Here is a 12,784-nt window from a genome sequence, read left to right as displayed (position 1 = left end):
TATCCCAGTTACATTTTACCTGTTCACGTCAGCATATTTTCAATTTTAATCTATTACATTTGGCCCAGCCATTTTTAATATGTTATTATTGATTGTTGTTTTTGTTATGTGTTTTATATGATTTGTATTTTATTGATTGTTTATTAATGTTGTGTTATTGGTGTGTTTGATGTACTTCGGGCTCGGCCTCATGTAAGCTCCACCGAGTCCCTTGGGGAGATGGTAGCGGGGTATAAATAAAGTTTATTATTTATAATTATTATCCGGTATCGTGGCCAAATAATAGTAACAACAACAACAACATTTATTTATATTCCGCCTTCCTCACCCTGAAGGGGACTCAGGGCGGATCGCAGTACACATACACGGCAAACATTAAATGCCACTTTGTGTAGACAATACAGACAGACAGACAGAACAGAAGGAGGTGCCATGGAAGGTTGGGCTCGAGTCCAGGGAGTGCTGTTGCTCTATCCTCTGTGATGAAGAGCCATCAGGACTTCCTCCTTCCTTTTGTTCGCCCAGCATTTTCCGATCTTCTTTCTTTATGGCGTCGTAAAACACCTCCCCCGCTTTTAGCAGCACCTAATTTCTCTAATCATAGCTAAAGCTGTTTTCCAATTGCTTAGGTAAACAATGAGCTAGGCTGTCAGTTGGCAGCTTACGCCAACCCGGGGATTTGAAATTGCAACTTTTTGGTTGATAGATCTTATAATTGCTGATGACTTACCAGCTGTGCTAAACCTCCACCCCAAGCAGGGATTTGAACCTTGGTCTCTGGAGTGGAATAGTCTCACTCTCAGACCACCATGCCGTGTCAGGGTCACTTCAAACAAGACCTTGAATGTCTATTCATTCTTCTATGCCTCTGATCAAAACCTATTGAAGTCTCATCGAAGGCTTTCATGGCCGGAATCACTGGGTTGCTGTCAGATTTCCGGCTGGGAAATTATTGTTTCCATTTAATGTTTTGTCTTATGTCTGTTATGACAGGCTGTGCTTTTATTTAATTTTAGTTTGTTAAGTGATAATTCGTATTGATATGATGGGTTGTATACATTTTGTTAGTATGGATGTATTGTTGTTGTATTTGGGCATTAAATGTTTGCCTTTTATGTTTGGCATCTGCCTGGAGTCCCTTTGGGGAGATAGAACGGAATATAAATAAAGATGATGATGATGATGATGATGATGATGATTACTGTCTGGCCATATTCCAGAAGCATTATCTCCTGATGTTTGGCCTGTATCTATGGCAGGCATCCTCAGAGGTTGTGAGGTCTGTTGGAAACTAGGAAAATGGGGGTTATATATCTTAGGAATAATGTCCAGGGTGGGAGAAATAAAGAACTCTTGTCTGTTGGAGGCAGGACAGTGATATCTTGCATATTCCAGAGCAGGCAAACCAGGCACTCTCCACATCAACACTGACAAAGAAACAGCAAGAAATACTGTTTACCCACAAGCAGAAAGACCTCACATATATTAGAAACCATTACTTTATTTTCCAGACACACACACACACACATATATATACACACACACATATACATACATATACACACACACACACACACACACACACTAGCCGTCCCCTGCCACACGTTGCTGTGGCTCAGTCTGTGTATATGTGTTTTGTTTGTATATATGTTTGTGTCTATGTTTTAATTGTGTATTGTCTTATTGTTAATGTTGCATATCTTATTGTCCATGTTTTTTTATTTTAATTGCTTCTATTGTTGTTTTATTGCTTGCATTGTTGTATTTGGGCTCAGCCTCATGTAAGCCGCATCGAGTCCCTTGGGGAGATGGTAGAGGGGTACACATAAAGTGTTATTATTATTATTATTATTATTATTATTATTATTATTATTTTGTCGTGTCAGGAGTGACTCCTGGTGTGAGAGAATTGGCCGTCTGCAAGGACGTTGCCCAGGGGACGCCCGGATGATTTGATGTTTTTATCATCCTTGTGGGAGGCTTCTCTCATGTCCCCGCATGAGGAGCTGGAGCTGATAGAGGGAGCTCATCCGCCTCTCCCCGGATTTGAACCTGCGACCTGTCGGTCTTCAGTCCTTCTAGCACAGTGGTTTAACCCACTGCGCCACCGGGGGCTCCTATTATTATTATTATTATTATTATTATTATTATTATTATTATATGTGTATATATGTGTGTTTGCATGTATATATGTGGTTTTGTGCATGTGTTGAAATTTAATTTTTGTGGCGTTTTTTGGCTTTTGAAGTCCCTTCTGCTGTGTTTTTCAGTGTTTTTATGAGTGATGGTCACTCATTGGCCTAATAGGTGTCTTGTGTCCAAATCTGATGTCAATTTATCCAGTGCTTTTTGAGTTATGTTAATCCCACAAACGAACATTACATTCTATCTATCTATCTATCTATCTATCTATCTATCTATCTATCTATCTATCTATCGTCATGTGTTATACATGGTGTCATTTATTTGAATGACAGACCCTCTACAACTGGGTTTGAAGCTTAGCATATTGTACTGAATGGCATCACGGTGAGATAGGCCTGCCCCATTGATACCAGAAGATGCCATTCCTTGGTCTCAGCTTTGGGGAAAGTCCCTTTGCTCGTGCTTTGGGTGCTTCAGCGCATTCTTCTCTTTTTTAAGATGTGATGCTGGGCGATTACCACGGGAACAAGGTTGCTGTGAAGGGCATTAAAAACGACGCCACCGCACAAGCCTTCTTGGCCGAAGCATCCGTCATGACGTGAGTGATTGCAATGTGATTTGGGAACAAATAGCTTCTGCAGGTTGAGCTTCAGAGGCCAGAAGAATGGGATCCAATGGGGCACCATAACCACCCCTATTTTTCAGGAATGCCGCCATCACACTTGCTCCCTGATTGTAGCATAAACATTGCGGAAGAGCATTCTATATCGGGGAGAGAGGTTCCTCTAAAAGTCCCAAAGTGTTAAAGCTTCCTTGAGGACTCTTTTTGCTGGTTGTATCTCAAAGGCAAAATTAATTAGGAAATTATGACCTTGGAGTGTAAGAGATTCCCCTCAATTATTCACTCGAGTTCAGTGTTTCTCAACCCCTTAATACAGTTCATGTTGTGGTGACCCCCGACCATCACAATATTTCATTACTACTTCATGACTATAAACTTGCTCCTGTTATGAATAATAATGTAAATATCTGATATGCAGGATGTATTTTCATTCACTGGACCAAATTTGGCACAAATACCTGATACACCCACATCTGACTTTTTTCATTTGGCAGTTGTAGTTGCTGGGATTTATAGTTCACTGACAATCAAAGAGCGTTCTGAAGTCCACCAACAATGGAATTGAACCAAACTTGGCACATAGAACTCCCATGACCAACAGAAAAGAGGCCCTGCTCTCGCCTCTATTGCAAGTGAGATTGGCGGGGACGAGGAGCAGGGCCTTCTCGGTGGTGGCCCCTCACCTATGGAGTTCACTCCCCGGGGAAATTAGATCAGCGACATCCCTCCTTTCCTTTAGGAGGAAATTAAAAACATGGATTTGGACAATCTGGCAGATATATAAAGGACTATGATGACTGATAAGAATGGACAAAGTGGAATGAAGTTATGAACTCTGAGTGGCGAATGCTGAGCATGAGATTAGTTTATTGACTATGTTATACATTGATTGTTTTAACTGCTATAGCTGTTTTAATTGCTGTTTTATACGTTTATCTGTATTATTGTGTAGGCATCGAATTGTGCCTTTTGTAAACCGCCCTGAATCCCCCCTCGGGGGTTGAGAAGGGCGGGGTAGAAGTACACGAAATAAATAAAAAAATAAAATACTGGATGGGTTTGGTGGGCATTGACCTTGATTTTTGGAGTTGTAGTTCACCTACATCCAGAGAGCACTGTGGATTCAAACAAGGATGTATCTGAACCAAACTTGGCACAAATACTCCATATGCCCAAATGAGAACACTGGTGGAGTTTGGGGAAAATAGATCTTAACATTTGAGAGTTGTAGTTGCTGAGATTTATAGTTCACTTACAATCAAAGAACCCCTTGAACTCCACCAATGAGGGATTTTGGTCAAACTTCCCACACCAGACCCCCATGACCAACAGAAAATACTGGAGGGATAGTGGAGATTTAGTTCACCTACTTCCGGAGAGGACTGTGAATCCAAACAACTGTGGATCTGGACCAAATACCTGATAAGCCTAAATTTGAATACTGATGGGGTTGGGGGAGGGATTGATTTTGTCATTTGGGATTTGCAGTTGCTGCCAAAGGGGTTCCTAAGACCATCAGAGAGATGTGCTTTCGGGTGGTCTTTGGTGACTTCTCTGAAACCCCCCCTGCGGCCTCCCTAGGTGCCCCGACCCCCAGGGTGAGAAACACAGCTCTAGCAAATACCCACCCTTGACTATTTGTCCACTCATCTGTCCACTCATCTATTAGACCAAGGAAAGGAGCTGTTATCATTTACGTCCCTGGGTGATAAGATGCCTAAGCAAAACATTAATTAGTTGAGGCATCTGTATAAACTGTGACAGTTTGGTCACACACCAAGATCAGTGTCGTAGGATTGGCTGGGGGGCATTCTTCGTCAGTCCAGCCAGGAGGTCCTGGCGGGCTGGTTTGAGGGTTAAACTTGCTGGCTGTGCACCTTCTTCCTTGGACGCTTTGCCCGCTTGTGAGTGATCTTCATCGCTCGTGCGATTATGGCCTCTGGGCCCAAAAGGGAAGGGCCTTTGCCTTGGGGGTTTGGCTCTGTCCTGACCCTTCCTCTCCTCCTTGCAGGCAGCTACGGCACAGCAACCTGGTCCAGATGCTGGGGGTGATTGTGGAGGAGAAGGGCGGCCTCTACATTGTCACGGAGTACATGGCCAAGGTGAGGACTGCCATTGAACAGCCATCCGAACAAAACTGTTCTTGACCTGGAGGAGTCAAAAGAGGAGTGGTGCTAATCCTTTCTCTCTCTTCTTGGTTTGTAGGGAAGCTTAGTGGATTACCTTCGATCTCGAGGGAGGTCTGTGCTCGGAGGAGACTGCCTGCTGAAGTTCTCCCTGTGAGTAGAGCTTCTAGCCTGGTTTGATTCACCTCCATCTCCCATCTCTAGCTTCCTAAGTCCCTCCAGAAGTGTGCTTTCTACATCTTGGAGCTCTTCTCTAATAAGGTCAACCAAGTCCAAATGTCTCTTAATAGAGACAGCATAGGTTGCCTTGGTGGATGATCTACGAAGAGAGCTAGACAGGAGAGGGTGTCCCTGCTGGTTCTCCTGGACTTCTCAGTAGCTTTCAATGCCATTAACCATGTTTATGCTTATGGACCATCTCTCCAGCCCATGGGTAGACACACCCATGGTGTTGATAGATCCATGAGGTAGATCTATCTGTGAGGATGATTTCTCCATTAGGGTGACTTGTCCGTGAAGTAGACCTATCCATGAGATAGACCTGTTAGTGAGGTAGGCTTTTCCATGTGGTAGACCTACCAGTGAAGTCGACCTATCCACGAGGTACACTTATTCATGAGGTCGATATAGCCTTGGGATGGACTTATCCCTCTGGTAAACTTTCTGTATGGGATTGACCTATCTATGTGGTCGACCTATCCATGAAATAGATATATCCATGAAATTGATGTATCCATGGGATGGGCTCATCCTTGTGGTAGATGTACCCTGTAAGATCCATATGGTCAACTTACCCATGAGGTTGAGCTATCCATGACGGAGACCTATATGTGAAGGTGATTTCTCCATGAGGGCAACCTGTCCTTGAAGTAGACCTATCTGTGAGGTAGACTGATCCATGAGGTAGACTTACCCATAAGGTTGACCTATCCATGTTTTGCTGTGGCTCCAGTCCTTTCTGGAGGGCTGGACCCATATGGTGGAGCTGGGGGACTCTTGGTAACCTGTGGGGTCCCTCAGGGCTCAATTCTGTCCCCCATGCTGTTTTATATTTACATGAAACCACTGGGAGAGATCATCCAGAGTTTTGGAATTTAGTATGTGGGCAATGCCCAACTCTGTCACTCCTTTCCACGGAATGCCAAGGATGCGATCCTGCCACCGAACCAATGCCTGTCATCAGTGATGGACCAGATGAGAGCCAAAAAGTTGAAAGTAAATCCAGACAAAACAGAGCTACTCCTGGTCAGTTGAAAGGTGGACCATGGTATGGGATTACAGCCTGTGTTGGATGGGGTTGCACTCCCTCTGAAGACATGGGGCTGATCCTAAATTCATTACTGACCCTGGAACCCCAGGTATCGGCTGTGGCCAGGAACACCTTCACACAGTTAAAACTTGTGCTCCAGCTGCGGCCATACCTTGAGACGGCAGGTTGGGGACGATAGTCCATGCCGTAGTAACCTATGGATACAAGAGCTGGACCGTAGGGCAGGCTGAGTGAAGGAAGAGAGATGCTTTGGAACTGTGGTGCTGGAGGAAAGTCCTGAGAGTGCCTTGGACAGCGAGTAGATCCAACCAGTCCATACTTCAAGAAAGAAACCCCAACTTCTCATTGGAGGGAAGGAGAGTAGAGGCCAAGAGGAAGTCCTTTGGCCACATCAAGAGGAGACAGGAAAGCTTAGAAAAGAGAATGATGCTGGTGGAAAAGGGAAGGAAAAAGGAAGAAAGGCCGACCAAGGGCAAGGTGGGTGGATGGGATCCTTGAAGGGGCTGGCTTGACCTTGAAGGAGATGGGGATGGGCCAACAGGGAGCTCTGGCCTGGGCTGGTCCATCAGGTCACCAAGAGGCAGAAGTGGCTGAATGAATAAGCAGCAACAACATACTTTAGAAACACTTTAGAAACTAAATGAAATCACCTCTCAACAAGGAAATTTCAGAGGTTGTGAGGTCTATTGGAAACTAGGAAAATTGTGTTTATATATCTGTTGAGTGTCCAGGGTGAGAAAAGGAACTCTGGTCTGTTGGAGGTATGTAAGGCCAGCTAATCATCTCCCAACAAAGGAGTCCCCCAGGCTGTAAGAAGCCAGACCTTGAAACTGCTAGGCCATTCAATGCTAATCAAGGTGGCCAATGGAAACATTCACACCTACCTCCACAGACAAGAGTTCTTTCTCCCACCCTGGACATTATTCCACAGATATATAAACCTCCTTTGCCTAGTTTCCAACAGACCTCACAACCCCTGAGGATGTCTGCCAGAGATACGGGCGAAACGTCAGGAGAGAATGCTTCTAGAATATGGCCACACAGCCCAAAAAACCTACAACAACCTAGCAATCACAATGTTTTTGAGATCTGACTATGGGCAGGCTTTGGACTGGGTCGGTGGTTGCTGAATCGGATTTAAGTATGGCAACTTAGTTAATAATATGGTTTTAAATGGATTTTAACCTATTTTTTTACCTATTATGTAATGTGTTTTTACTGTGTTTGTATGTTGCAGCATCAAATTGTTGCTGGCGGTAAGCCGCCCTGAGTTCCCCTTTGGGGGGGGGGAGAGAAGGATGGGGTACAGATGTTGGAAATCATAATCATAATAATGAATAATGAATAATTTTCTTTGCAGAGATGTTTGCGAAGCCATGGAGTACCTGGAAGCCAACAACTTTGTCCATCGGGACTTGGCAGCACGGAATGTACTAGTCTCGGAAGACAACATTGCCAAAGTCAGTGATTTTGGGCTGACGAAAGAAGCTTCGTCCACCCAGGACACGGGAAAGCTGCCTGTGAAATGGACAGCGCCGGAAGCACTTAGAGAAAAGGTCTGTGGGAAGTGGGCTTGGTCTCCTGAGCACACTCGGCTGGGACAGAAGGGACTGAGGGTCTCTCGTTTCCTTCATTTTGACAGAAATTTTCAACCAAGTCAGATGTGTGGAGCTTTGGGATCCTTCTCTGGGAAATCTACTCCTTTGGACGAGTGCCTTACCCGAGAATTGTAAGTGACGCTTCCTCTGTTTCCATGGCTTACGTTCAGGAGGAAAGATGAATCTCACCCATTTCCAGGATGCAGTAGTTTGAATGTTGGATGGCGGTCTGAGACCAGCGTGTCCATCCCACTTGGTAACCTAGAGAGACCCACCAACACTTCCAGTTGTGGGACTCTCCCGGTCCCGCAGTGGTGGTGCTTCTGCCCTCTTTGGAATACCTGACTGGAGAAATGTCAGTGGTCGTGAGAGGATGGCCTCCTTCACAGCATTGGTGCTTTCCCCTCTCTCTATCATGACCCTTGACTTTTCCACTGGCCATGCCAAAATCCAAAATGTTGGTCCCAGAACCTGCCCTCAATCTATTCATGAAGTTAACATATCTGTAAGGTAGACTTTTCCATGATTTTGACTCGTTCACAAGTTAGATCTGTCTGTGGGATAGACCTATTCATGAGGTAGACTCACCCATGACACTGATCAATTCATGAGATAGATCCATGAGGTAGATCGATCTGTGAGGGTGATTTCTCCATTAGGGTGACTTGTCCATTAAGTAAACCTATCCATGAGATAGACCTGTTAGTGAAGTAGGCTTTTCCATGTGGTAGACCTACCAGTGAAGTCGACCTATCCATGAGGTACACTTATTCATGAGGTCGATATAGCCTTGGGATGGACTTATCCCTCTGGTAGACTTTCTGTATGGGATTGAACCATCCATGTGGTCAACCTATCCATGAAGTTGGCATATCCATGGGATGGGCTCATCCATGGGGTAGATTTATCCTTGTGATAGACGTATCCTGTAAGATCAACCCATCCATATGGGTCAACTTACCCATGAGGTTGAGTTATCCACGAGGAAGACCTCTATGTGAAGATGATTTCTCCATGAGGGCAACCTGTACATGAAGTAGACCTATCTGTGAGGTAGACTTATCCATGAGGTAGACTTACCCATAAGGTTGACCTATCCATGAGATAGCCCTATTCATGAGATAGATCCATGAGGTAGACATATCTTTAAGGGTGATATCTCAACGAGGGTGACCTGTCTATGAGGTAGATTTATTCATGAGTTCAATTTGTTCGCAGAGTCATCATATCTGTGAGGTAGATCTATCCATGAGGCAGACCTATCTTTGAGGATAATTTCTCAATGAGGGGAACCTGTCCATGAGGTAGACCTATCCGTGTTGAAAACCTATCCATGTGTTCAACTTATCCACAAGGTTGGCATATCTGTGAGGAAAACCTATGCATGAGGTAGACTGACCCATGGATAGGTTGACTTATTAATAAGATAGATCCATGAGATAGACCTATCTATAAGGATGACTTTTCCATGATGGCAACCTGTTCATGAGGTAGACCTATCAATGAGTTCGACTTATCCAAAAGATCAACATATCTGTGAGGTAAACATATCCATGAGGTAGACTGAACCATGAGGTTGACCTATTCATGAGATAGATCCATGATGTAGACCTATCTGTGAGGATGATTTATCAATGAGGATGACCTGTCTGTGAAGTAGACCTATCAGTGAGTTCAGCTTATCCACAAGGTCAACATATCTGTGAGGTAAACCTATCCATGAGGTAGATTGATCCATGAGGTCAGCCTATTCATGAGATAGAGCCATGATGTAGACCTATCTGTGAGGATGATTTATTGATGAGGGTGACCTGTCTGACCTGTCCATGAATTTGACTTATCCTCAAAGTCAACATATCTGTGAGGTAAACCTATCCATGAGGTAGACTGACCTATGAGGTTAACCTATTCATGAGATAGCTCCGTGATGTAGATCTATCAGTGAGGATTATTTCTCAATGAGGAGTATGTGTCAGTGAGGTAAACCTATCCATGAGGTCGACCTATTCATGAGATGCATCCATGATGTAGATCTATCTGTGAGGATGATACATCAGTCAGGGTGACCTGTCTGTGAAGGAGACCTATCCATGAGGTTGACCTATTCATGAGATAGAGCCATGATGTAGATCTATCCGTGAGTATGATTTCTCAATGAGGGCTACATGTCCATGAGGTAGACCCATCCACGAGGTCGACCTATTCATGAGATAGATCCATAATGTAGTCCTATTTGTGAGGATGATATATCAGTGAGGGTGACCTGTCTGTTAGGTAGAATTATCCACAAAGTCAACATATCTGTGAGGTAAACCTATCCATGATGTAGACCTATCAGTGAGGATGACTTCTCCATGAGGTTGACTTATCCAAAGGGCGCCTGTGTCTTCCTTCTTCTTCTTCTTCCAGCCTCTAAAGGACGTCGTCCCTCGCGTCGAGAAGGGGTACAAGATGGAGGCCCCCGACGGCTGCCCCCAAATCGTCTACGAGGTCATGAAAAAGTGCTGGAACTTGGACCCTGCCCACCGGCCATCTTTCCTCCAACTCCGGGAACAGCTAGAGCATATCAAAGCCAGCGAGCTTTACCTGTGAGGCGGGCGGGGAGGCCAGGCTTCCTTCTCCGGGTGCCGCCGCCGCTCCATCCCTTCCTGCGACCTGGGCAAAGGACCGAGGGAAGCGATACGGTTCTTACGGTGTTTTCTTTTCCTCTGGGAACCCAGGTTCCTCCACTCAAGGGACTGTGTTTCAAGACACGTACTGGACTTTGGGCGTAACGATCCCTCCCCGCGCACCCTGGTTGGTGAACGGGGAGCTGGCGCTGCCTCCTTCCTCGAGGAGGACTTTCCTTTCGTTTCGATATTACGTTTTCCCCGGCAAAGAAAAAGAGAGAAAGCATTGGACCCACGACTCTTCCCTCCCCATTCCTGTAGGAACCCCAATTCTTCTTCTTGGCCGGAGAAGGGCGCGATGATACTCTTTTAGTAGCATGTTCCTCCACTTTCCCGTCCGGTTTCCTCCGCATCGACCAACCTCACGGTTTCCTCCCCTTCGCCTTCCTTCCACCTTTGTGCTTCTCCCAAAAAGCAAAGCAAAACCAGAAATGTGTGCCTTCAATTTTCCGGAAGGAAGACCACGAAGGGCACCCGATGCCAAAATTAAAACACAGGAAAAGGCCGGCAAGGAAGACATTTTGGGGCGAGTGAATTCCCGATCCATCTCAGATGACCGGAAACCCCCGCATCCAGTATCCTTATTCCCTCCTTTTTATAAAAAATAATAATAGAAAAACAAATCAGATTTTGTTCAATTATTTTTTTATTTTGGGTTGGATTTCTTTCTTTTTTTCAAAAATTGTTATTATTATTATTTCAGGCTGCACCGGCTTAAACAGACAAAACATCCGCCGTTTTTGCTGAGTTTTACAAAAAATGCAAACAAAAATATTCTTATTTTTTAATGTAATGGTTTCAAGGAAAAAAAACATGTTTAAAACACGCCTATACACACACGAACACACACACACACACACACACAGGCACTTGCTTGGAAAAAGAACCAAGGTAAACTCACCCTGCTCTTTGACCAAAACGTCGTCCGGGGGAGTTTTCGAATTGCAAAGCCACGCCGTGGACAACTGTGGGATTGTGTCTTGATTTCGTCGCTTCAAACAGTGTTTGCATGCTGTCTCCAGAGGCCTTTTTCCAGTCCTGTCTAGTGCTTTATGCTCATATAATGCTGCCAACTGTGAGATTAAACTGTAATAATAATAATAAAAGAAAACCATTCCATACGAACACATGAGCTGCCCGTCTCGGCTGTGGTCTTTTCGCTGGGTTCGCAAGTGAGATTGGGACCAAATAATAATAATAATAATAATAATAATAATAATAATACTTTATTTATACCCCGCGACCATCTCCCCAAGGGACTTGGAGTGGCTTACATGAAGCCAAGCCCAACAACACATCAAAACAACAAGCAATAATAAAAACAACAAGCAATAAACAAAAATAAACAATACAGTTAATATAACTCATAGGTAGACAATAACACATAAGAATTTAAAAACCTATGGCTGGGCCATATGTCAAGCCACGTTGACTCCCCTTTGGCCAGATAAAGCAGGGTATACATATTATTATTATTATTATTATTATTATTATTGTTGTTGTTGTTAGCATTCAAAATACATCATACAGGCTTAGACGCTTGGGAAGTGTTTGACTTGTGATTTTGTGATACGAAATCCAGCATAGAGATCTCATTTGCTGTGACATACTGTGTTTTTGTGTCAGTAAAATAATAATAATAATAATAATAATAATAATAATAATAATAATAATAATAATGGTGCATCTACACTGTAAGAATTAATACAGTTTGATACCATTTGAGCTGCCAGGGCTCGATGCGATGGAATCCTGGGCATCTTCCTCTTCTGCTAAAGAGTGCTCATGTCTCACAAAATCACATATCCAAGTATATTTACACTATACAAGGGGTGTTCACTAAAGATTTCCCCTGACCCACTCCCTGTGGACAGAGCAGTGAAATTGGGCACCCTTATGAGTCCTTCTCTACATAGGTTTTTTTTTCCGTGTCAGGAGTGACTTGAAGAAAATTCAAGTTGCACCTGGTGTGAGAGAATTGACCGTCTGCAAGAATGTTGCCCAGGGGACACACTGATGTTTTTGATGTTTTACCATCCTTATTTGGTGCATTTGTTAACCGCCATTCTCAGCCCTTTAGGGCGACTCCTTGTTGGAGGCGTCTCGCATTGGGAGCTGGAGCTGACAGAGGGAGCTCATCTGCACCCTCCCCAGATTGGAACTACTGACCTGTCAATCGTCAGTCCTGCCGGCACAAGGGTTTGACCCATTGCGCCACTGGGGGGTCCGTCTACGTAGGTGCCACCATCTAGGGACACACACTTCTCCCATCTTTTGAAGCAACTGTAAACACCTCACTAACAGAAGTCGACAAGTTGCTCCAAAAGCCACGTTGTGACTTCAAAACCAGAGTC

The 12,784-nt window shown here is 44.3% G+C and overlaps 1 protein-coding gene across 3 annotated transcripts in view; it reads left to right on the top strand.

Annotated features, from left to right (window-relative positions):
* CSK (C-terminal Src kinase) overlaps positions 1-11,562 on the top strand; it is a 71,911-nt gene extending 60,349 nt beyond the window's left edge. For all 3 annotated transcript variants that reach the window (XM_060755533.2, XM_060755534.2, XM_060755532.2), the window contains exons 8-13: positions 2,644-2,743; positions 4,779-4,869; positions 4,973-5,046; positions 7,524-7,719; positions 7,806-7,892; positions 10,171-11,562. In XM_060755533.2, the coding sequence (XP_060611516.1) occupies positions 2,644-2,743; positions 4,779-4,869; positions 4,973-5,046; positions 7,524-7,719; positions 7,806-7,892; positions 10,171-10,353 (731 nt within the window). In that variant the 3' untranslated portion in view covers positions 10,354-11,562. The remainder of the gene's footprint in view (positions 1-2,643; positions 2,744-4,778; positions 4,870-4,972; positions 5,047-7,523; positions 7,720-7,805; positions 7,893-10,170) is intronic.
* Positions 11,563-12,784: the final 1,222 nt, after the last annotated feature.

This window comes from Anolis sagrei, chromosome 9 (assembly GCF_037176765.1).
Source record: "Anolis sagrei isolate rAnoSag1 chromosome 9, rAnoSag1.mat, whole genome shotgun sequence".
NCBI lineage: Eukaryota > Metazoa > Chordata > Lepidosauria > Squamata > Dactyloidae > Anolis > Anolis sagrei.
Note: the sequence above shows the minus strand (reverse complement) of the source record. Positions and strands in the feature narration are given on the sequence as shown.